General features: G+C 45.3%; 1 protein-coding gene across 52 annotated transcripts in view; it reads left to right on the forward strand.

Annotated features, from left to right (window-relative positions):
* Positions 1-23,173, forward strand: part of Map4k4 (mitogen-activated protein kinase kinase kinase kinase 4) — a 125,781-nt gene that overhangs the window by 41,622 nt on the left and 60,986 nt on the right. For all 52 annotated transcript variants that reach the window (XM_063266904.1, XM_063266895.1, XM_063266899.1 and 49 more), the window contains exon 3: positions 18,982-19,038. In XM_063266904.1, coding sequence (XP_063122974.1) covers positions 18,982-19,038 — 57 coding nt within the window. The remainder of the gene's footprint in view (positions 1-18,981; positions 19,039-23,173) is intronic.

Here is a 23,173-nt window from a genome sequence, read left to right on the forward strand (position 1 = left end):
GTGGAGCATGCTTCTGCCTACACCGCCTCAGTTCATCCCTCAGATTATTGTCCTGTTCTTAGGTAATGAAACTTAGGCTTAGAGCTGTTTATGAAGCTTGTCCTACTTCTTACAGAGCTAGGTGGTGGCAGGGTTGTGAGTTGAGATCTTTGAAGTAAAAGTGTTTGAATGTGCTTTGGTATTTTGCACACATTTTCACTGTGCTGCTGGAGGAGGCTGTGGAAATGCATTCCCTGGAGAATGCAAAAGGGTGTGTGTGTGTGTGTGTGTGTGTGTGTGTGTGTGTACATACGTGTACGCTCAGGCATCTTTTTTATCGAGAGGTTGAAGTCTAAGAAATGAAGTTACTGAGTGGCCTCACGGGGCTCTGACCTGGGAAGCAGTTGTAGGGATTTCAGCAAGTGTGTGAGCCGTTTTAAGGTTTTTGGTTAGTTATCTTTCTAGCCATTTTTGTCCACAAGTACTCACTGAGTCATGTTTGACCCAGTAAAAATATCCCAAGTCTAACAGATGATGTATTTAAACAGTAGTCACTACAGGAATCCCCAGCACTTGCAGGTGCTCTGCTGTTTGCTTTGGATTTAACCACTTGTGCTTGATATAAAGTCCCCTCATTCTTGAGGCTCAGAGAATTAAATCATCTGCGCGATTTGGTCTTCAGCCAAGCATCTTGTCTCCTGTTGGGAGTTTTTTCCGTGGACTTTCAGGTGTTGCAGATGCCCTACGCTCACCTTTGCTCATGTACAGAAGGGTCGAGCTAGCAAGAGAGGAGCCAGGCTCTGCTTAGCCCCAACAACCTTGCTCTTTTCATTGTTACTTACCTGCGCGGCCTTTGTTTTCTTCCTGTGAGTGAGAGCCTGTGGCGGGGCATTTGTTAGACTCCACTTGCTGCTCAGACCCAGGAGCTGGCTGCTGGCACATTTGTGAGAAACCACTTTCAGGTTCTGGGTGATGCCCTTGTTTTCCTGTGGGAGCTAGAATTGTTGATTTACGTTTGCACCAAGCAGAGTGAAAAAAGGCCCAAGGACAGTGCTGTGGGAGAATGAGGCTGGCATTTGGCTGGCACTAAAAACAGCAACGTGTCTGCGCACTCAGCAGCAAGCAGTGGGAAGAGAGAAAGAGCCTTTTCCTGTTTTACTCATTTTCAAGAGGGTTGGAAAGAAACCCAGAAGAAGGCTGTATAATACAGTGACGTTAACCAAGACTGACTACCGAGTTGTGTGTTGTATTACAAGAGTGAGCAGCAGGGTTAAATGGATTTGTTTTTATTTGTGCCTTGCCCTAGGGAGAAAATAAAGATGGGTGTTTACTGTTGAGTAATCTTTTCCTTCCTGCCTTGTATTAGTTAACAAAAGTTACTGAGGAATTTGCCTGTACTAGATTTGTGAATCACAGATGACAAAATGACAAGATTTTGTCAAATGCTTTCTAAAAACGGAATTTGTTTTGATATATATATATACAATATATATATATACAATATATGTATATATACAATATATGTATATATATATATATATATATATATATATATAAATAGAAATCTTTGTGTTCTGGCCTAAAATTCTTGGACGTTTTCTTGCAGGTTTCCTAGTAAAGGCTATTTGTCTGTCATGCAGACTGAATTCACATGGGCAGGACTAGGGAATAAGTGCTTCAGCCTGACTAGAGGACACTGTCCTACTTCTTGACTCTTATTTCCCACCCTCCAATTTCCCATCTTTTGGACTCTGCAGGAGCGGAAGTCCACACAGCTAGTGCTGGGCCTAGGACACTGTTGGAGGAGCTGAAGGGCATGAAGTCTTCCAGACCAAAGGCTTCTGGGCCCTAGTGAGTTCTCATCCTCACAGTCGCTAACCGAGTTTGGCTTCTTCCGTGATCAGGGCACTGTTGTACAGGACAGAATGTATAAACGGGCATTCGTGTTTTCCTTGAGAAGTGTCTGTGTTCCAGGAGTCCTGCTGGCCACGCACCTGTGCAGGAGGACGCCATAGCCACGACAAGTTCTGAGTTTGATAAGAGGGATCATGAATCTTTTCCTTGGCCCCCACCCTGTGGCCAGTAAAGTGCAGATTAGCAAAGCCTGCGTCTCAGCTTGTGTCCTGAGACACCTCCTCCACATCCCACCTCTCTTAAAGCAGTTTTAAGGTTGTTTGTGGTAATAAGCTCAGTTCGTTTGTATTGTGAGGGAGACTTTTTGAGGAAGGAGAACTCCCTGAAAGGACTTGATGGAATCTTCTGCATTTATAACCACCTTTGCTCTCGCATTGGCCATTTGCCCTTTCAGTATTAGCTGTCCCTGAAGATTTGGCCGCACCAGCTCTTAGTGCTGTACAATGTTGGGAGTAAAAATATTTGCACTGTGAGCATTTAGGGGCTTTAAGTCATACATACACACATCATAAAATAGCAATTAGCATCTTTTCTTAGTTGACTGCACAGAGGCAGGAATTAAACCCAGCCAGTGCTGCTACAGTTCTCTGCTGTGCTGGGAAGTGGCTGTCCTAGTGAGCCTTCCCAGGCTCAGGGCTTATTCATGGAGCTGGGGAACATTGGGTCTTCGCTGCTGATCCTGGCTGCCTGCCTGACATTTCTGGGCACGTGGGGTAGAGCAATGCCCTCAGTGTCGCTGGTCTTGGGGAGGTGGTGCTTTGTCGTCTTGTTTTCTGTTTTTTTTTTTTTTTTTTTTGTGGGTAAGGGATAAAGAGTCAAGATTCATTTGTGTTGGGAGGATGCTCAACGCCGAAGTGAGCAACTGTTGAGTAGTAGAAAGGAATGCCATCCCTCTGCCTACACATCATGAGGAGAATAATGGTTGCCACCTCTCTCTGTTTTTAACCCATCTTTGTCTCAGGAAGTCATGAAGGAAAAAAAAATCACAGAAAAGGAAAAAAAAATCATAGACCCTAAATGCTGCCTCCTGTGAGATTTCATTCCGGGCCTAGCTGCCAGCACATCTGGAAGCTGTGGAGAGCCAACTAGTTCAGCCTGTTCTTGTTTGTGCTAGTGACAGGGTAGACCCCATGCCCATGTCCTTTGTGCTTTGTGGTCCTCTTTGTCACAGGACCGCCTCGTTTACCGCTCAGGCCTGCAGTGCGGTGTTAGCACTGACTAGATCCAGTTGTTACTGGAGGTCTAGGCAGAAATACTGCATATAAGCCTTGTTTCTATGTCTGTCCCTCTGAAAAAGTTGAGAACACCATCCTAGCAAATATTGTGTGACCTGCTGTTTGCAAATAATAAAAAAAATCAAGGTGTGAATTCATTCCAGATTTTTTTTTTTATTCAGTAAACCAAATGTAAAGTGCTAGTAACCTGATCATTGAGGATTTTAATGGGAAAATAAAGCTTTATTCAAAACGGTCTGCCGCATAACAGTGGATTTCACCATAGAACTCATTGTCTTGGAACACTGTAAATCAGAAGTTTTGTGTGTTGTGGTGGTAAGGCCATCTTACATCCTTTTTGGGAAAGGGATGGTGCAGAGAAACTTGAGGACACTGTCACTTTTCACTTTGTCTTCTCCTCACTGTCTATATAAAGCTCCCCAGGTCTCAGTTTGACCACCCACTGTTTCCTTGGTGTCCTTGGTCCTGAGGATCCTAAAGCTTGTCCTTAGATACATGCTTTTCCTAGTGTGAGGCAGCAGCTGGTCTGAAGGGAAGGGAGGAAGACTTGAGAAAATCAGCCTGTGTTAGGAATAGGGACACCAGAAGTAACCACACACCTTGTCAGCTTGTTCTCTCAAACGATCTCAAGTTAAATACAATCTGTCTCTTTCAGGGGACCCCTGCTATAAAGGAGGGGGTGCTATTTTTTTTTTTTTTAGGCTTCTTACTTGGGGCATCTTACAGAGAATCATTGAAAATGATCTGTTACATCTTTCTGTGTGAACAGAATTCGCTGCCTTTGTTTTCCTTGGACACTTTTCTCCTAGAAAGAGCTCTTAGATATACCCCAACCCACCCGTTTGGAAGATTCTTGCATAGCCCCACCTCTCTAGTATTTCCTTCAAATTTGTAGACTTCTTAGGGGGACAGAGGCAGGACACTGTTGGTGACAGAGGCCACAGCAACAGCCTTCTCACTAATTCCGCCCCCTTTTCCTTTTAAGGATTGGCTCTGTTTCAATGAAGTTTTTTTTAAGAAATGACTCCCATCTTCTTATGCTAGGTAGAACCTTGAGTTGACTCCCGGTCATAATGAACAACAATATTATCTGGGTTAAGCAACCTAGGTAAGTGGAGGTAAAGTATGATTAGAAAAATATAGGTTAAAAGAAAGTCAGGCTTAGAACTGAGAGTCCTTTAACTGGATTAATCATAAGAATCTATTTTTAGACCTTCGCTGGCCTCAAACTCACAATGTGGCTGAGTCTAGCCTCGAACCCTTGCCCGTTCTTCCTTACCCAGCATGCACGCTGACTGGGACTCCCACTTAGGGAGGACTCAAAGAACCAGTTGTTTTTATCTTTGGAATTGCTAAGTCTTCTAGAAGCAAATTGTTGGGACAGTAAGGTTTCTAAGCGGCTTTTGTGATTTACACATAAACCATAAACAGTAAATATCCTACTGAAGCAGTAAATGCACTGCAAACAATAAATATTCTACAGGAGCAGAATAGCTTTTCTTTGGTTTTGATGTAAACAAGGCACTTTGTTTTTCTAATTACATTAATGTAGAGTTGAGACTACATTTTTTTTTTTTTTACCCCCTCCCCTTTCATGATCGGGCAGACAGTGATGGTGTGGTTTTTATAGGGACACTGTGAGATGTTGCCTAAGTCGTTGAGTCTGTGTGTCTGGCATCGTGGGTGCCACATCTGTCATCTGTGCTGAGTGCACACAGATGGGATCTGGAATTAGGACAGGGTAGTCAACAGTTGGAAGCAGTGAGCGCTCACCCTGGTGAACTCCCTGGACCCTGCTGGCTCGACAGGTCTGTAGGACTGGCCAACTTAGACTCTTTTAGTTAGGTTCTTGGCTGGTAAGATAGCACCAGGAGACCCTGCCAAGCAAGGTCTCCTACTAGAAAGTTTGTGATGGGAAGTGAACTTTTAACTGAGCGTGATAAACGGGGTTGCTGTGACCCAGGCGATGGCTTTAACACCAGGGCTTCTGTGTTTGCCAGTTAGAGGTGCCTCATCTTATGGGTCCAGGAGAAAGAAACCCTGATCCGGAATATACAATATGGTAGGCGTCGCGTGTCGGTGTGATGCTTAGTCTACGCTGGCTTCAACTTGGCAAGTCATCCATGGTTGGCACAGGTAGCGCATTTGGTGCGCTCCCCTCCCCCTTCCCCTTCTGGGCAGTGAAGATCTCCCCCTGTGTTGACTTGAATACTTAGGATTTAGAACAGCAGAGGAGCGTTCAAAGGAGGCACTTGTGAATAGAGTCTCTGTCTGGCCCAGGCCCTGCTTCTCCATTCAGCTCAGTACAGAGGTACTTTTGATGCCATCTGCTGAGTTGTCAGCTCTTGTCGAGGTGAAACAGCTGAAGTGGCACAGGGGGAGATTATTAAGGGCACGACCATCTAAATGGGAGCCCTTTAACAAAAGTCTGGCAATAAACATAATTTCCTCATTCTAAATTGCTGTGGAGACCCCTTCCCCCCCTCCCAGCATGTGGTCCACAAAGCTACTGTTGTCTCACTGGGGCTAGCAGAGGGCCAAGAGGTCTTCCTCCTGGGCTCAGCAGGCACTCCGCCCTCCTTCTGGTATGATTGGAGGAGAGGATTATGGGAAGCAGTGGTCTCTTTGATGCTGGTTCTCAGCAGTTGGTGTGGGTGGGTAGGGGCTGGGATATGATGTGCATGGTAGTGAATTTAAGCAGTCATCATGTATGGAAAAATGGCAGCCAACCATCGTTTGGTGGGAAGCAGTATGTGAGAAAGAGAGGCCAGAACAGCATAGAGGCAGGACATCCAGTTTGTCTTCACACACCTGCCTTGGATTGAGACTAGATAGATGCTGGGGCTAACTCCACCTAACCTCAGCACAGCCCCAGAGAAGACTCCCGTGAGGTGGGGAAGCATTGCTTCTCTACCCACACCCTCAGCTCCCGCTTCAGCAAGTGGACGGACGAGGCCCCTGTTCTCAGAGCTGCTGTAGGTAGGATGCAAGTTGATTTGTGGGTTTGAGGAGTACAAGTCCACCCATTTGTTAGCTTGTGTTTTTATGAATTGCAGCAGTGACTGGTTGCTGTGTGGAACTCTCACACCCTTTGGTGCTATATGTTGGTCAGAGTTTTTCCTAGGGGTTTTTGGTTTTTCTATGGTGGGGCTAGTGAAATAACAATTTTCACCCAATTAGTTTGTTCTAAATGGAGAAGAACCAGAGTCGTTTCCAGAGTATGCACAAGTGCTTGTGTTTTCCAGCCAAGGGAATTGGGTGAAGCAAACTTTTCTAGAGTTTAAAGCAGGTAGGTTACATTCAGAGAGACTCAGAGGAAAAGGAACACACTGGAAAATGACAATGTTTCTACAGAAAACAAAGACTAGGAATCACTCAGGATTCCAGGGTGAATGAGAGGTGGAATGCCACTCTAACCTGCAAAGAATTCTTGTGATATGTTTTTTAGTATAGTGTTACAGAACAATACCAGTGTGCCATCCCAAGGCTGTGGGTGGACAGAGGTGAGGTTTCACAGAAGCTGGGCTGCAGCTCTTCAGTTCTGTTAGCCCCAGAATGCTATTTGATCAGACAGGACAAGGGCTCCGCAGTTCTGTCCCAGCTTTTGTTTGTCATTTGGAGCTGTTGCGACAGGGCTTTATTTATTTATGTGGGCAGTCCTGTGGACTTAAACAGGGTTTATTTCACACACTTAGAGACAGTTTGGTGGGCTGGAGAGATGGCTCAGTGGCTAAGAGCACGCACGGAATGCTCTTCCAGAGGTCCTGAGTTTAATTCCCAGCAACCACATGGTGGCTCACAACCATCTATAATGGGATTTGGCGCCCTCTTCTGGTGTGTCTGAGGACAGCTCCAGTGTACTCATACATAGATAAATGATTCTTTAAAATAGTTTGGTTATGTAAGAGAATATAGTGTGTGTGTGTGTGTGTGTGTGTGTGTGTGTGTGTGTGTGTGTGTCTTGTATTATGTGGCACACAGTCAGTCCGATGGCCTCCATTATGTAGCAGCACTGTTGATACGCCAGGATCAATAGAGTGTTCCTAACAGCAGTAATCTTAATCAAATGAGATAGACTTCTGGCTTAGAGGAACAAATTTATCAACACAGGTTGTGCAAGGGAGCAGTCAAATACATTCAAAATAGGAGACTGTATCAAGAAGCTTTGTCGGCTGCCTACTCTCCTTGAGACTTTGTATCAAGAAGCTGGCCTGCTGTCTTAGTCACTCTCTTTGCTGCTCTGATTACCTTCCTGACCCACAAGGAGATGTTTATCTTGGCTGCAGTGTAAGAAGGGCTAGGGTCTGTGGTGGCAGGGAACAGATGAGGGTGGGAGCTGGCTGTTTGTACTGTTTACAGTCAGCAAGCAGAGAGTGGAAAGAAAGGGAGGCCTGCTCACAAAACCCAGGCTCGCTGCTAATGACATACATACTTCCTGCCATGTCTCCACCTTCCCAGACGATGCCCCCAAGGGCCTGTGTGCGGATTTCACATTTACAGCACACAGTAAAGAGAAGATGCTGAGGAAGATGGCTGAGAAGCAAGCTAGAGTTTGGTGTGTGAGTGTAGACTGATTGGCAGGTAATATGGGGGACCATTGCTTTCCTTAGCTCTGAATAATTCTATCTGAAAACTGCTATGCAGTGCTCTTCCCGTCTTTGAGAACAGGTTTTCTTGATGGATGTCTCTGTTTGAAGTGGTTCAGGGAGGAGCTCCATCACTAGGAGAAATAGACCAATAATGTTATGTTAGCAGCTGTTCAATCTAGACAGTAAACAGTTAAGACAGTCATTACCTATAGGGCCATGTGACTTTTACTTTTCTGTGTTTGAACAATTTAAAATAGACAGAATGGTATTTTCCATCCTGCAGCAGTTACATTTGAGGCTGTGTTTAAACTGTAGACTCAGAACGCTTTTAAGGGAAGTTCCCCCCCTCCCCCACTTAGTTTAAAAAGCCAAAACAAAACAAAAAAATCAAAAATAACAAAATAAACAACAGCCCGAGCCAACCCAAACTCGCTGTAATGACAAGGTTTATTTGTGGTTCAGGGCCTGGGCTGCTCTTACTGTTTTGTTGGTCCTGGATCAGTCTCACAGACTTCTAGATTCTGTAGACCTATGCTCTCATTTTAACTATTTCTGGGCCAGATGCCTTTCTTGTTCAGTAAATTGAACTAAAGTGGCTGCCTGCTCTCTGTGCTGCAAGAATTTGACATGGAAAAATAGAGGAAAAATTTTACCTCTTCTTTCTGAGTGTGGGATGGTGCCTTCTGGTGCAATGAGGTGCTGGCAATGCGGGGCGGGGCTGACACGGGGCAGGGCGGGTTGATGGTGGGGGGCGGGGCTGACACGGGGCAGGGCGGGTTGATGGTAGGGGCGGGGCTGAACAGGGTAGAGCGGGGCTGATGGTGAGGGGCGTGGCTGACACGAGGCGGAGCTGATGGTGAGAGGCGGGGCTGGCCGGGGAGATGGTGTCTGTGGTCTTGCAGCCTGGCAAGGATGACACTGCTTCAGCAGTTGTCATTCACCTGAGTCGTTTACTCTTTCCAAGATAAGCATGAACATAAATGTCTTAAGGGGATGTCCCCGGGGGCCTGAGCAGCATCCAGCTCTCCCTCATTGAGATTTGGCCTTGTCCCCGTAGGATAAATATACATGCAATAGACAGCTTTGGTGTCTTCTCATAGTTGAGGGTCTTTCCTCCCCCCTTTCAGAGTTTTCTTTAAAAATTTAACTACTGGTTGTATCTTTCTCATTTGTTTTCAGCTTTGGCATCTTTGTCTTCACTTCCCTTTATGTTTCCTGTATTAGGAAATAGTGTTTCTAAACTCTGCTTGTAGGTCAGGCAGACTCTTTTCATTGAGAGATGTGTTGACAAGGTCTGGTCAAATGAGAGCTGCAATGGTTTGTTTTAGACTCCTTTCAGAAGTATGTTATCCCGCTGCAAGATGAGTGGAAAGGTGTTGTCATTAACCTGGTATTTATTAGATCCTCCCAACTAATTCAGGATTACAGAGTTTATTATTTCTCTAAGTGCCGTTTTCTCCCTAGCCTCTAGTTTGCAGTTAATTTTCAGAATGAGCCCTTGGCTTATTCTTTGACCAACTTGCTTTGGTGCCATTGGCCTTGGTGTGCCATAGTCTGTAATCTCCAAAATAACCGTACTGTTTAATCTCAGGCCTTGGGAAGTTCAGCTGTGGTACTTTTTGGTGTGAGCCCGAGTGTTTCCTTTGGTGGTGCAGCTGCAGGTCTTTTCTCCAGGCTGCAGCTTTTCCGTGTTGAGAGTGTTTTAGCTGTGGGCTCGGGGCAGCCTCTCCCTCACTTAGGTGCTCCCTTCTAACTGGGGCTGGAATGATGGTGGGCCGTCTTATCCTTTACTTAGGTATGAGAGTTGCTTTAATGACTGTTGCTGAGCTAGTAATGGCCAGAGTGAGCTGTAATATACACTATTAGTACCCAGACCACAGTTCCTTCCCTCCCTGCCCCTGTGGATACTACTGCCTCTTGAGGGCAGGGTTAATATAAAATACAAAGTATACAGTTGCTTGATATAAAGTTAATTCTGAACTTTTTTTGAATAGCTAATTGAAACATAGATTTTCTTAATTTTTTCATACTGTTTTATTTATTTGTGTGGTTTTCCCTTGGTATTTATTTATTACTACAGTTATTTAAGCTGTTTAACCATGTGGCTGTCTTTATAATCATAGTAACGTCATAATCATAGTAATAGTTTAATATAATGAATCTTACACATGCATGCACACTCACTCACTCACACATATTTTGAGGCAGCACTTCCAGATATAAGAGAGGCTTGGCCTGGCCTGGATCCTTCTATTTATCCTAGTCTCCCAAGTGCTGGGATTATAGACATGCATCACCATTTTGTATTTTGAAATTTTTGAATTTGACTCATTTTGCATTTTTTACAGAATAAAAATATTATTGTGTAAAACTCTGGCAATGCAGACACTGATTGGCAACAGCTTATCTTCCTCCTGGCCTTGTTTGTTAAGAAGCTAGGACTCAGTATTCTCCTTTAATCTTCTCCATTACATTGGACTGAAAGACTAACCAGGGGGTTCTTGGGCTGTTCATTGTCTCTCTGGCTGTCAACCATTGGAACTAAGATTGCTAGAATAGGCAGCCATGCTGGGCAGACAGCGTCACCAAGTGGTATAAACTGTACCAGGATCCAGTGGAATTAATTCACCATGTTGTTTCCTGTATTCGTCCCTCAGTCACATCCCTCAGTCACACGTTGTGTTGAAGACTGGCATTGTGGGAGGGGTGATGAGGGAAGGCTCTGGCCTCCTGGACACCTGCTCTTCCTAATGTAGAGGCGGCAGTCAGGAATGAGGCGGACATCGGCAAGAGTGAGGGAGGTAGGGGTGCACTTGTGACAGACAGATGGCTGAGATTTTGTGGCTGGTCTTGGGGTGTGATCCAGGTGAGGTCAGCAGTTTCTCTCCTGGGCTTGTTGCCCTCTAAGCCATGTAACATGGCAGGGCCCAGGCCTTCAGCAGACTCTCCTGTCTTTAGCCTGAGAGTCTTCTGTTGGGAATCACAAATCCTGTCTGGGAGTCCATTGAAAGGACATTGAACAAATGTTCAGGTATGGCCCCCGATGAGGATCCGAGGCTTTGCTTTATCTGGTTTTCAGGGGAGTGTTCTCCACATTCATGTTGGTGTGGGGTTGTGTTTATAGATGTCGCGTGGCTATTCATTTCATGTTCTTTGTGCATTACTGGGCCCTCCATACAGTTCACTGAAGATTCTAGCATCCAGGCAGGAATTCTACCTGTCTTGGTTTTGAAATTTTCCCATCTGAACATCCTAGATCACCATGGACTGTAAAATCAGAATTTCTCCAGTGACGGTGTAAAAGAACAGGAAAAGGGAAGGGAAGTGGGAAGGGAGGAAGACAATGCCCGGAAACACTGCAGTCTCTGAGCGGATGTGTCTGTCTGTCTGTCTGTCTTGAGGGCCCCTCACTGAGAAAACAGGAAAATAGAACCTAGGGCTTGGGCACCTCCTGGGCATTGAGTCATTTCTGCCTCAGTTTAGTTACTTAAACAAACAAACAAATTGTCAAGTAAAAGTGGCTCTAGTTTTCTCTGTACACACAAGTCCTGAATAGAGTTTTTAAAACATGTGTGGAACGGTGAATCTCTAGTTAGGACGGATCCATCACCCTAAAACCTTCAGCGTGTTCTTCCTTTGATTTCCCAGTGATAAGAGAGAGCTAGGAAATAACTCCTCTGAGTGCTCTTGGAGGAAGCACCGGGGTGGAGTGAGGTGGGTGGTCACAGATTAGACTGTCCTACAAGCCTTCTCCAAAGCCAGGCCCTGGGCCTCTCCAGCTAGCTATCTGGGTTTTGTATGATCACATTTTAATAATTTTAATGGTGACTAGGGTTCCCTCCCCCCCTTCCCCCCCCACACCCGTTTTATACAGCTCTTGGTTTTTGAGTGTTGGATTAAGGTTGTAGTTTTCAGTCTGTAGGCTTTAGACTCCCATGTCAAGGCAAATTCCTGACCTTCCCTGTGTATTGTTCTTCAAGCGCAGCATACGAGGGTGAGTGCATGGGACAGCTGGTGTCTGTAAGGAACAACAGGGGTGTCTGGCCCTGGAGAGGCAATCTCCCCCCCCCCCCAACTCTTCTTCCTTTCCCTCCTCCTCCCCCTCTTCCCCTTCCTCTTCTTCCTCTCTCCCCTCTCCCCTCCTTCCCCCTCCTCTGTCCCCTCCCTGCCCTCTCCTCCCCCTCCCCTTCCCCTCCTCTCCTTTGCCTTCTCCTCCCCACTTCCTTTAGATTGTGTGTTCTGTGAAGATGTTGTAACTCACTGACCATCCCTGGATGGTCTGAAGGGAGGTACTGCTTACATGGAATTACCTAGAAGGAGAGGTCATCGCAGGGGCTCGAAGGGGCTGGCTCCTGTTGAGCTTGCATGTACAAAGGCAGGTTCCTCTTCTTTATTATTTGTTGAAAACCATTTGCTGACTGCCCACTATGTGCAGGCCTGGATTGGTATTGATGGTGAGGACTTAGAGTTCAATAATTAGTGACTTGCCATCTCTTTTTTCCCTCCTTCCCCTTTTTTTCTAGCACCTTAAATAACAACCACCACTAAGAAACAGCTTCTAGCCTGGTAAAGGGAGGGAGACTGTCCCTACCTACAGTTTGCCCATGTCTGCATATGTCTTGTCTCTGGGGTCCTGTTAGCATGGTTGGTTAGTGTGAATGAGAGGACAACATCAGGGCTCTCATGAGTGCTTTGTCAGTTCTGTCAGAATAGGGTCTCACTGACTGGAGCTCACTGATTGGCTGGACTGGCTGGGCAGTGAGCCCCTTGGATCATCTTGTCTCTGCTCACAGTACTAGTGTTCCTTCTGGGTGCATGCTGTCATGGCCAGCTTTTGACATGACATGGGGACCAGCTTCTCACGAGGACCTGAACACACTGCCCAATGTGCTGTCTCCCACCTCTCTTTTTTACAGAGAACTCTGTACTTAGAGTAAAACACCGCAATCCACCAGAGATGAATAACTAGACTCTGAGCTCATGCATTTCAGGCACTGTTCCTTGGCGTTCGATGGCATCTGACACATGCTGTACAGGGTGTGTGTGTGTGTGTGTGTGTGTGTGTGTGTGTGTGTGTGTGTCCGGAGCTCAGGTTGCAGGGAATCCCCAATGATGCCACAAACACCTTGTAATCAAATATTTGATTTTGGAATAATTTTTGTCTTTCTGTGGTAAGGGCAACATTTAATTCAGAGGTTCAGTCCATTATCATCAAGGTGGGAGCATGGCAGCATGTAGGCGGGTATGGCGCAGGAGAAGCTGAGAGCTCTACATCTTCATCTGAAGGCTGCTAGAAGAAGACTATCTCCCAGGCAGCTAGGATAAGGGTCTTATAGCCCATGCCCACAGTGGCACACCTATTAATAGTGCCAGTCCCTGGGTTAAGCATATTCAAACCACCAGACCCCAGATTCAATTATGTTCCCTTTTTGGGATCTGCACCCACAGTGTAAGAAGCTGTGTTTTGAGACAGTTTCTAAACAACAGAACAGATATGGAGAGTCCAGATGACTTGGCTTTTATATTCCCAGGTATAATAATTCCCTGAAACGTTCTAATTGCAGGACTGGGTAGTACCTGGTGTTCATAGTAATTTCCCTGGGACATCAGTAAAAGCCTTTGTATGGTATTCAAGGATTCAGGGTTTTAGAAAGTTTCTCATTCATATCAGTTCCTTAAAGAAAGCATGGTACATAGTGTATTTTATTTTACTTTTCTTTGCTAGCTCAGCTTTGTCTTTGATTGTGGAGGGGCGTGGTGTAAGCCAGTAATCATATTGTCATCATATTGGTGGCTTTTCACTCTCACCACCAATATTCTTTAGTGTTATTTCAGAGAAGTTGCTTTTGCCAGAAGAGGGAATGATTCAAGATTGAGGTTTCTAATCTTTAAACTCTCCAGAGAACAGGTGTTCTGTCTTCTTTATTAAAACACAAGTTCTGACTGGTCTCATAATATGTTACATTCTTAACATTTCCTTTGTCTGCCTGCTGGTCGGAAGCACTGGCCCTGGGAGACCGGGAGGAGGCAGCAGATGCTGGTGGTAAGAAGTAGGACCTATGGATGAGTTTTGCATAGTTGTGAGCCTGCCTGCTCTTAGCCACGGGGCGGGGCGTGCAACTGGAGGTCAGAGGGAGAGAGACTATGGCTCCTGCTGCCATGTTTTGTTCTCTGGCTGGGAGATGTTTAGGACACTCAGCTGTTTTCTCAGTGCTCTGAGCTGGTGACTAGCTTCCTTGGCTAAGAATGTTCACAGAGTGCTGTCTGGCTGCTGTGTCCCCTTTCCGACTTGCTAATTTTCTTTTTTAAAGACACTTCCTGGGGTTGGGGATTTAGCTCAGTGGTAGAGTGCTTGCTAGGAAGTGCAAGGCCCTGGGTTCGGTTCCCAGCTTTGGGGGGGGGGGCTCTCCCTAAAGTCACTTCCTGGAAAAAGTGTACTCGCAGTGGAGATTGTGGTTTTGAGGTTCACAGTACAGAACCAGTTAAACTGGTCTCTGCCTTTGGGATGGATGGATGGTGGTCATCAAGATTGCTTAGTGCTGATCTCACCCTGTTTACCACAGGGCCCTGGAGGCTCCATGTGTGTGCTCTAGAAACTGAACTCAGAGCAAGGGAGGGCCTCGGAGGTTTCAAGCTGACCTCTGGGTGGTCTAGATGGAATGGTCATGACGTGTCAGTTTGGATGGGGCGTCGGGTTGGCTCTTGGCTTTCCTTCCTCGTATGAAGTGTGTAAGGGAGAGGTGAATCTGGGTCTGTCTGGTCTTCGCAGTCTTTTTTTTTACATGTTAAAAATATTTTTGAGATTATATTAAAATTCAAGATTTCTCTCCCCTTTTTTCCACCCAAACCCTCCCGCATACCTCTTTCTTTCCTCTTTTTAAGTTCGTAGCTTCTGTTTTCATTAATTGCGGTTACATCCCTGTATGTGTGTGTAGACATACACATTTCTAAATATGCCCTGCTCAGTCTGTGTAATGTTAACTCGTGTGTACATTTTGAAGACTGACCGTTTGGTAGTGGGTAGCCAGTTGGCGTGCTCTTCCCTGGAGAAGACTCTTTCTCCCACTCTCAGCGTTCTTCAGAAGCGATCCTGAAATCCTCGGGTGCACGAGAAGCCAGCAGACACTGCTTTAGCAAGTCGTGGTCTCATCCTACTCTCTCAGGCAGTCCTCATGCTGGATCTGGCTGGAGCAAACATATGCACATTCTGTGGGAACAGGAGCAACGGTTTTATGTTTATTTTGAGCTTTGCTTGTTTACTAGGGAAGCGTAACATCTCTACCTTAGGTGATTTTTTTTTCTTTTTTTAAAAAAAGATGCGTTTGTGTGCACATGCGTGTATTCGTGTACGTGTATGCATACCAGAGAGCATGTTAGACTCCCTGGAGCTGGTGGTTGTGAGCCTGTATATACAGGTTCTCTGGAGGAGCAGTCAGTATACTCTTGACCACTGAGCTGTCTCTTTCAACCCCTCCATAAACTTTTTTTTAAAGTAAAATTGTCTTTGTGTGGTGCATGTTCACACGTGTATGTGAATGAGGGTGCATTTGTCTGGAAGTCAGAGGATAGATAACCTTGGGTGCTGCTGGGTCCTTGCCTTCTTCCTTGAGGTACAGGATCTTTGTGGATTGTGGATAGCCAGACACAAGCTAACTGGTTATTGAACTTCCACAACTTCTGTCCCTGCCTTCCTCTTGCTGTAGGAACACTAGGCTTGCAGACATGCTCCATCCAGCTTTATGTGAGTACTGCACATTCAAGCTAAGTTCTTCTGACTTGTTATCCAAGCCCATTCATCAGCTGAACCCCCCCCCCCCCCGAGCATCACTCAGATGTCTAGGGACAGGTTTCTGATGAAACAACATTGATAGTTGAATGCAAATGAGAAGCAGTCAGACCACGAAGAAATCTCTCTAACGTCGTGAGAATCTCTCTTGGTTGGGTGCAATGTGTATGACAAGCCATTCGACTCTAAGAGTACAAATATTGCTTCTCTTATAAGATAAATACAGTGTTACTCCACACCGTGTGTGTACCACTACCAGTATGTGTAGAATCATCTACATGAAGTTTCTATTTAATTTGGCTAGATAGGATACCTCTCTTTAACCTGCACACCTGGTAAGGGGACTGGGTCATCTCTAAGGTTTACTTTCTCTGTTTTATAAGATGAGGGTGGTGGTACTTGTGTTACATTCCATGAGGAATACAGGCGTTTGTCCAGGGCACACCTGTCCACCAAGTATCCCCAGAGCTGGGAGGGGCTTGTGTCTGTGCTCTGCTCTTCCCGATTCCAAGGCTGTGCAGGCCTTATTCAGGTTTGCAGAGCTGAGGTCACATGACCTGGCACCTGTCTGTACTGTGGGTTAGAAAACACTTATTTTTCCCACGTGGAGTAGCTGCACACCTAATTTCATAAAGTAAATAAAAACTTTGTGTATCTTTTGTGTGTTTTGAGGTTGAATGGTGCCAAATGACAGAGGGACACAGACTTTAAGGAAGCACAAGCTTGAGGGAGAGGGAGAGGGAGAGAGAGAGAGAGAGAGAGAACACCAAGAGCAGAAACAGGGTGAAGTTATAGTGGCTTCCCGTCAGGGGTGCATAGCAGCAAGGATTCATAAGGGTGAATCAAGATGAGTCTAATACTTTGGAATGGAGTTGGAGTTGGGCATGCATAAGCCTACAATTTGAGAGACTGAGGCAGGAGGATCATCAGGACTTTGAGGGTAACCTGGGTCTCATGAGGCCTTGTCTTAAAAAAACCCCAAACTAATTAGCCAAAGAAACTTCTTGCAGACGATGTGGCTTAAGGCAGTGTCGGGACCATCCCTGTGGGTTCAGTCCAACAGAAGCTCTCTCTCTACCTTCTTGGATGTGTTATTTATCTCTCGAATTCTTGTTACTGAGACTTCACCAGTCATTGGACGTAGAGAACCATCAGATATTTTAAGGAGGTTTAGGTGGTCTAGGAACAGATTATGCAACATGCATCAGTTAACTAGGATCTGATGCTAGAAGGAGCTCTAGGAAAGTGGACATTGCCGTCTGTCCCCTTATGGGGACTGAGAAGCTTCCCTTATATCATTCGGTATGCCCTTCCGTGGGCCAGGGACAGACTTCCTTAAAGGAGACGGGCTACCACAGTGTCCTGACCTCTAACACTCTATAGTGTGCTTTTTCTTGGAACATGTATTATGTATTGCATATTTGCAAGGTGGCACTTTTGGCTTGGTTAGAAACAATTAAGGAGAGTTGAAAAATAGGCCATTCTTCCTTAGCTTTCCCTGCCAAGCCTAGGGTTGGTTTTCTTTTTCCTTAAAAAGGAAACATTCATTTTCCTAAAATTAAAAAACAAAACAAAACAAAACAACAACAACAACAAAAAAAACAGAACAGGATGAATCAAAAGCTGTGAGGTTTCTCCACCAAGGGGTAATTCTGGTTCCTGTGAGGCGGGCAGACTGTGATGAAGTGACACTGACAGACTTATTTGGAATAAAGATGCCAGAGCGTTTTGACAGACTCATGGGTTTTGTAGATCTGTAATCTAAAGTGGCACTATATGAGGCATCTTAAGAGTCCCTACTCGGCATAGCATAGTTGTGTTCTCAAAAAGAAGAAAGAACTTCCATGCGGTTCTCTGTTCCCCATCACCTGATTTCTAGCCATGAGAAGGTTGCCTCCGTGATTTGGAAGTAGCTGCATAGAAAGGCTGGAAGGCTGAAGGGCTGCGTGGGTACTCTAGGGCCTGCCACATGGCCGAGGCAGAGGGTTCACTCACACTATGTCTTAAATGCACTCTTCCTTCCTGGATTCAAGAAAAACACAGTTTTACTTAGTGATTGTGAGGCCATAGTCATGTGACTGCTGTCATAGTCATGTGATTGTGCGGACATAGTCATGTGACTGCTGTCATAGTCATGTGATTGTGAGGCCATAGTCATGTGACTGCTGTCATAGTCATGTGATTGTGCGGACATAGTCATGGGAGCTACTTAATGTGATTACTGATAGAGGACATAGACTCTCATATTCTGGGCTTGTATTTGCTCACGTGGCCCACACTGGTGCGACGTGATTGCTGTGCTCCCTGATGCCATGAAGTATATACCACGACTCTGCCCTCTGACACGGCAGTCCAAAGCTGTCTCCAGTCCTGTTTGTTGAGCACTTCCGTTATTATACTAGTTCTCAGATAATGCCATTTTAGGGGACTGCATGGTTCTTGTTGTAATTTGAATTCCTGAGCCAATTCTGTGAGTAAATGGAGAGTTGTTCTTAGGTTTAGTGTTATAAATTTACTCTTTCTGTCATAAGACCAGAGAGTTTTTGGGAAATGTGAGGATGTTGTTGCCTTGCCACAGAAGGGCCATCCTTAAAATTGATTCCTTAAGTAGTTCATCTTCAAGATAGTGGAGTGGCTCCTAGTTGCTTCAGAGAGTAGGCGGATAGCCACACCATCATCAGTGTGAGAGGAGAATGATAGTACTTTTTTGGATTTTGTTTTGTTTTATTTTGTTTTTAAATACAGCGTGATATGAATAAGCTATACAGTTTAGGTCCTAAATCAAAAATTATAGTTGAGACAATGTTACTTTGCTTGTCCCTGAATCTTTTTGCATACTTCCTGTTCTCTGGGCAATAATCTTCCTACTCCTTATATTTGCTATAATTTGTGGAATCTAGTAGTAGCTGTTGGGAGTCCAGGAAGAAGGCAGTTACCCATGTATGGCATATCGAGTGAATATCTAGAGGTGTTTTGTTTTTGTTTCATTTGATTGTTTGTGAGCCTGATATGTAGACAAACACATTACTTTAAGTTGATTAGGATCCTGGAAGATGGCTTCCTGACTTGATAACCAGACCCTCCATAGAGGTTCAGAATCCCCTGGAACTTCAGTTCTAAGGGGATCTGTGCCCTCATCCGACCTCCGTGGGCTCCGGAATGCATGCAGTGTTAAATAAGCTTACACGTACACACATATACACATACATTTAACAGAGTCTTTTGAGAACCTTGGAGCTTACGATAGGTACATTAGATCTCCGAGAAAAAAAATGATATTTTATCTAAATTCGTTTGATCTGCTTCCTTATTTTCACCAGCTCTGCCATTCTATTGGTGAGCACGCTCTTACCGTGATCACCTTTTATCAGTAACAGGAAAAGCCTGGAGGGAGGCTGGGTTATAGACGTTATCCACTCCATCTGAATAACTGTTGTGAATGTTGGTAATAACCAGTCTTTCTTTTCTGTGTCTTCAGGGTCGACATGTTAAAACGGGTCAGCTGGCGGCCATCAAGGTTATGGATGTCACCGAGGTAAGGTTGAATTGACCATACATGTTTATGAAGAGATCGAGACTTTAAAGTTACTCCAGCCCAAGTACCTTTGCCCTTCTCGGCGTAGTTAGTGGTTGTGGTCACCTTAGTGCATGGCTTTCCTGCGGCGTTAAGGCTCCAGGTCCAGCAGCAGGCCCGTGGACGAGTTGTTGCAGATGGTCTCAAGAAACGAAGACTCTTGTTTGCTTAGTGCACTTTTTATTTAAACAACTAACCCACAACAAACTCCCTCCATCTGAGTGATGTCATCCTTGGCCACAAGATGGGCTGTAATTGGAAACATCTTCACTAATAGGAAAGAAAATGTTGGGGTGGGAGGGACCATGGGGGGTCACATGAACGGCGATTGAAGGGAATGCTCCCCTTAGAGTATTAGACCACATCTGTGCCATTCCTTTTATTTATTTATTTATTTATTTATTTATTTATTTATTTATATTGAGAAAAGGAAATATTGAGCCAAGTTCCTAGAGGCTGAAAGACAGAAACATCTGTTTAGAAAGAACGTCAACTAGATTGTTGTTGGCACAACTTAGTGGCAAAAGATAGTTCTTTAAATAGTCAGTGAAGATTTCCTGTGCAGCTTTAGATGGGAAAAGAGAACTGAGCTAAATAAAATGTGAGCCCATGCATACACGCACACTCACTCGCGCGCACACACACACACACACACACACACACACACACACACACACACACACACACACACTCGAGGGTGCCTCTGTGAGTGTATCCTTAATGGGTTGTGAGGAGCTAGGGCTACCCCATAGTAACCTGTTTTAGTTTGTCTCATCCTCTGTACTCACTGCCTTCTATGCAGTGTTGAGTCAGATTCAGCGCAGTTACCGAGTTCTAGAAAGAACTAAGCAGAAGTCTGCAGCGTCTTTACATCAGATCGTAATTTCCCTAAATCTGGGGCTTACTGAGGAAACTGATGGCTGCCGATGAGTCATCCATAATCTGGAGAGGTGTCCTCCACCATCCCTGCTCCTCTCACACAGCATGGGCCTCTCCAGTGCGCACATTTGTGAGTTAGAATTAGGAAACATTGTAGCCCACAGGTGACAGCTGTTGAATCCCGCAGACCCACTAGGGAGGATGTGGGGTTCTGTGGGGTGACTTCCCTCTTGTCTGTCAACAAGGATAGCTAGAGACTTTTAAGAGGAAACCTGTTTGGTTGGTTATCCAAAAGATTCTTGTAACAAATTGTGCTGTGGGCAGGACAGTTCTGTGGAAAAGTAGATGCTTTTCAGCTAAACGTTTCCATTTGTTTGTTTGTTTTTCAAGACAGGGTTATTCTTTGTAGCCCTGGCTGTACTGGATTTCACTCTATAGACCAGGCTGGCCTCAAACTCAGAGATCTGCTAGCCTCTGCCTCCTGAGTGCTGGGATAAAAGGTGCACGCTACCACTGCCTGGCTCATTCAAAGATTTTTAAGGATCAGTGGAAGAGTGGTACATTTGAACTTACTGTAATTCAATGTAGTAGGTGTTTATGAAGTGCTCTGAGCCTGGGCCACGCAGTGACAACTTCTCGATGAAGTCCCCATTTCTTCCCGCGTGACCCCTGTTGCTGTTTTGGGATATGGTGTCGCCAGAGCCACAGAACCTATAGACTGGGTTGGGTGGTCTATTGTTAGACTTAGGTACCACTTTAAATGGTCCAGACATGGATATATCCTTTATAGGAAGCAGAGGCAAGCAGATCTCTCTGAGTTTGAGGGCAATGTATGTAGCAAACTCCAAGACAGCAAGGACCAGGCAAAGAGACCTTGTCTTTGTAAGCCTTAAGCCTTGGGTGTTTATGGAAGCCAGAGTTTAGTTTCTTTCCGGACTTAGTGCTTTCAGCCCACGCTGTGTTTCCTGAGTAGCTGCTGTGGCCTCCTGGTATGTTACTTCACACCTCAGATCCATTTCAAGTCTGGAGCCTCCTCTAAGGCCAAGTTTGATTATAATTGTGCACCACATGGTCACCAGAGAAAGGAAGAGAAGCATTTAGGAGAGTGTAAAGAAAATCAAGTCCTTTCCTCTTCTGACAGTAGCCCTTTGGTGTATTTCTTATTCAGTCATGTCTATATGAGAACATGTATGGGTTCATGCATACCTGTACATGTACTACATGCCTTTTGTATTATTGTTGCTATTTTCTGTGCTGGGGATAAATGAGGCCCTTGTGTGTCCAAGCTAGATAAGTGCTGTACTGCTGAGCTACAAAAGGTGTTTTCCTGCTTGAAAAACAAGGTGGCAATGGTCAGGTGATGGACACGAGTATTTGTAGTGCTCCTTTAAAAATAATTAATGGGGGGCTGGAGAGATGGCTCAGCGATCCTGAGTTCAAATTCCAGCAACTACATGGTGTGATGGAATCTGACGCCCTCTTCTGGTGTGTCTGAAGACATTGACAATGCACTTATATATAAAATAAATAAATCTCTTAAAAAAGTAATTAATGGAAGCTCATGTATTCCAGTAAAGTCAAAACTGGATGGTGAGCTTAAAGCCCCCGTCAATCAACCATTGAGTCTGTTAGCTCCTCAGTGATGTTTCTTACATGCTCTTCTGCTGTGGCCTGGGGCTCAGGAAGGATCCCGAGGAAGATTGGGAATAGAAGGTTGTGAATAGAAGACCTTGGACCACTGGCAGCATGGAAAGCTTGCGCTTGCCTGTCCCAGCACTGAGGCTTCTGGGCTCATGTTGCTGGGGCCTGGGTGTCAGATAAGAGAGGTTTGCTGCTAAGCAGCAGATGTCAGCTCTGGGCAGGGGGGAGGGGAGGTCATTGGAGAGGGTCCTCTTGACAAGAGTGAGATTGTCTGCTTGCCATTTCGTCTCAGGAGCACAGAGGTACAGGAGCCAATTCCTGGGAAAGTCACGAGCATGCGTCTTATTAGGAGGGACTAGGTGCTGGTCAGCAGGCTCAGCGGGTGCGGGAACAGTGGGTGGGAAGACCACGGCATGGCGCTCTTGTTGGCAGCTCCAGCTGCAGTAAGTGGGGATGTAGGCCTGCCCCACCATTGTGTTTGGTTATGAGAAGAAGCCGGACATGACACTACAGATGGGGCTGAGTAGTCTGCAAGGGAGGCATTTTTTTATAGATGTGCAGATCTCTTCCTATTTGCTTTGATCTTGACAGAATTAAGAATTGAGGTCAGAAGGGCTCTTCTGAAGGAAACTGTCTTTTATCTGGTTGGCTTTGGAAAGGGTTTACAGAGCATATTACAGATTTATTTATTACAGATCTTTGTTAACGATTTGATATTAGTGCAGCAAGTGGGTAGTGTTATATGTGTTTTGTTTACAGTAACTTCAGGCTGAGAGGAGCTTAGGGAAGGAAATGTCTAGAGAAGACTCATGCACTGCTCACCCAGTCTTCCCCAGCGATAGCATCCTGCAAAGCACAGCCTCATAACTCAAGTGTACAGGATGCAACTGACTGGACTATATAAGGTATAGAACTTCAGCTTCGGAGCCATGGCACAGGCGAGATAGTTAGAACAAGTATGCTGTGTAACTTAGGACCGAGGCAGGCCACTAGAAACCAACTAAACACAAACCTGTCCAGGCACTTGTAGTGTTGAAAAGAGTATTTGATGTTTAACCAGGGCTTGTTACTGCTGAACTGGTATGCCCCAGCTCTTGTCATTTAAATCCTTTTAAAAAAAGATTTATTTATTTTATATATGTGAGTACACTGTTGCTCTCTTCAACACCAGAAGAGGGCATCAGAACCCATTTCAGATGGTTGTGAGCCACCATGTGGTTGCTAGGAATTGAACTCAGGACCTCTAGAAGAGCACTGAGCTATCTCTCCAGCTCCCGTCATTTAAATTCTTAACAGTTTCATTTGTATTTACATAAGGGCGCATAGATGTGTATAGCATAAGTATATTCATTCTTACAGAAGAGGGGCAGTGTCTGTAGGTCATAAGCCTTAGAGAACTGTGGGTGGCCGGCTGCTTTTCCCTATTCTGTGCTGTTTTAGGCAGCAAAACTGACACCCAGCCATTCTACAACAGAAGGCACAGGTCTTCCGTGTCCTACTTCAGCTCAAGGTGTGGTACTCTGTCTGTATAGGGAAGATCAGCTGTTGAGTGTACACAGGGTGTGGCCTGGATTCA

Source organism: Rattus norvegicus, chromosome 9 (genome assembly GCF_036323735.1).
Source record: "Rattus norvegicus strain BN/NHsdMcwi chromosome 9, GRCr8, whole genome shotgun sequence".
NCBI classification, from domain to species: Eukaryota; Metazoa; Chordata; class Mammalia; order Rodentia; family Muridae; genus Rattus; species Rattus norvegicus.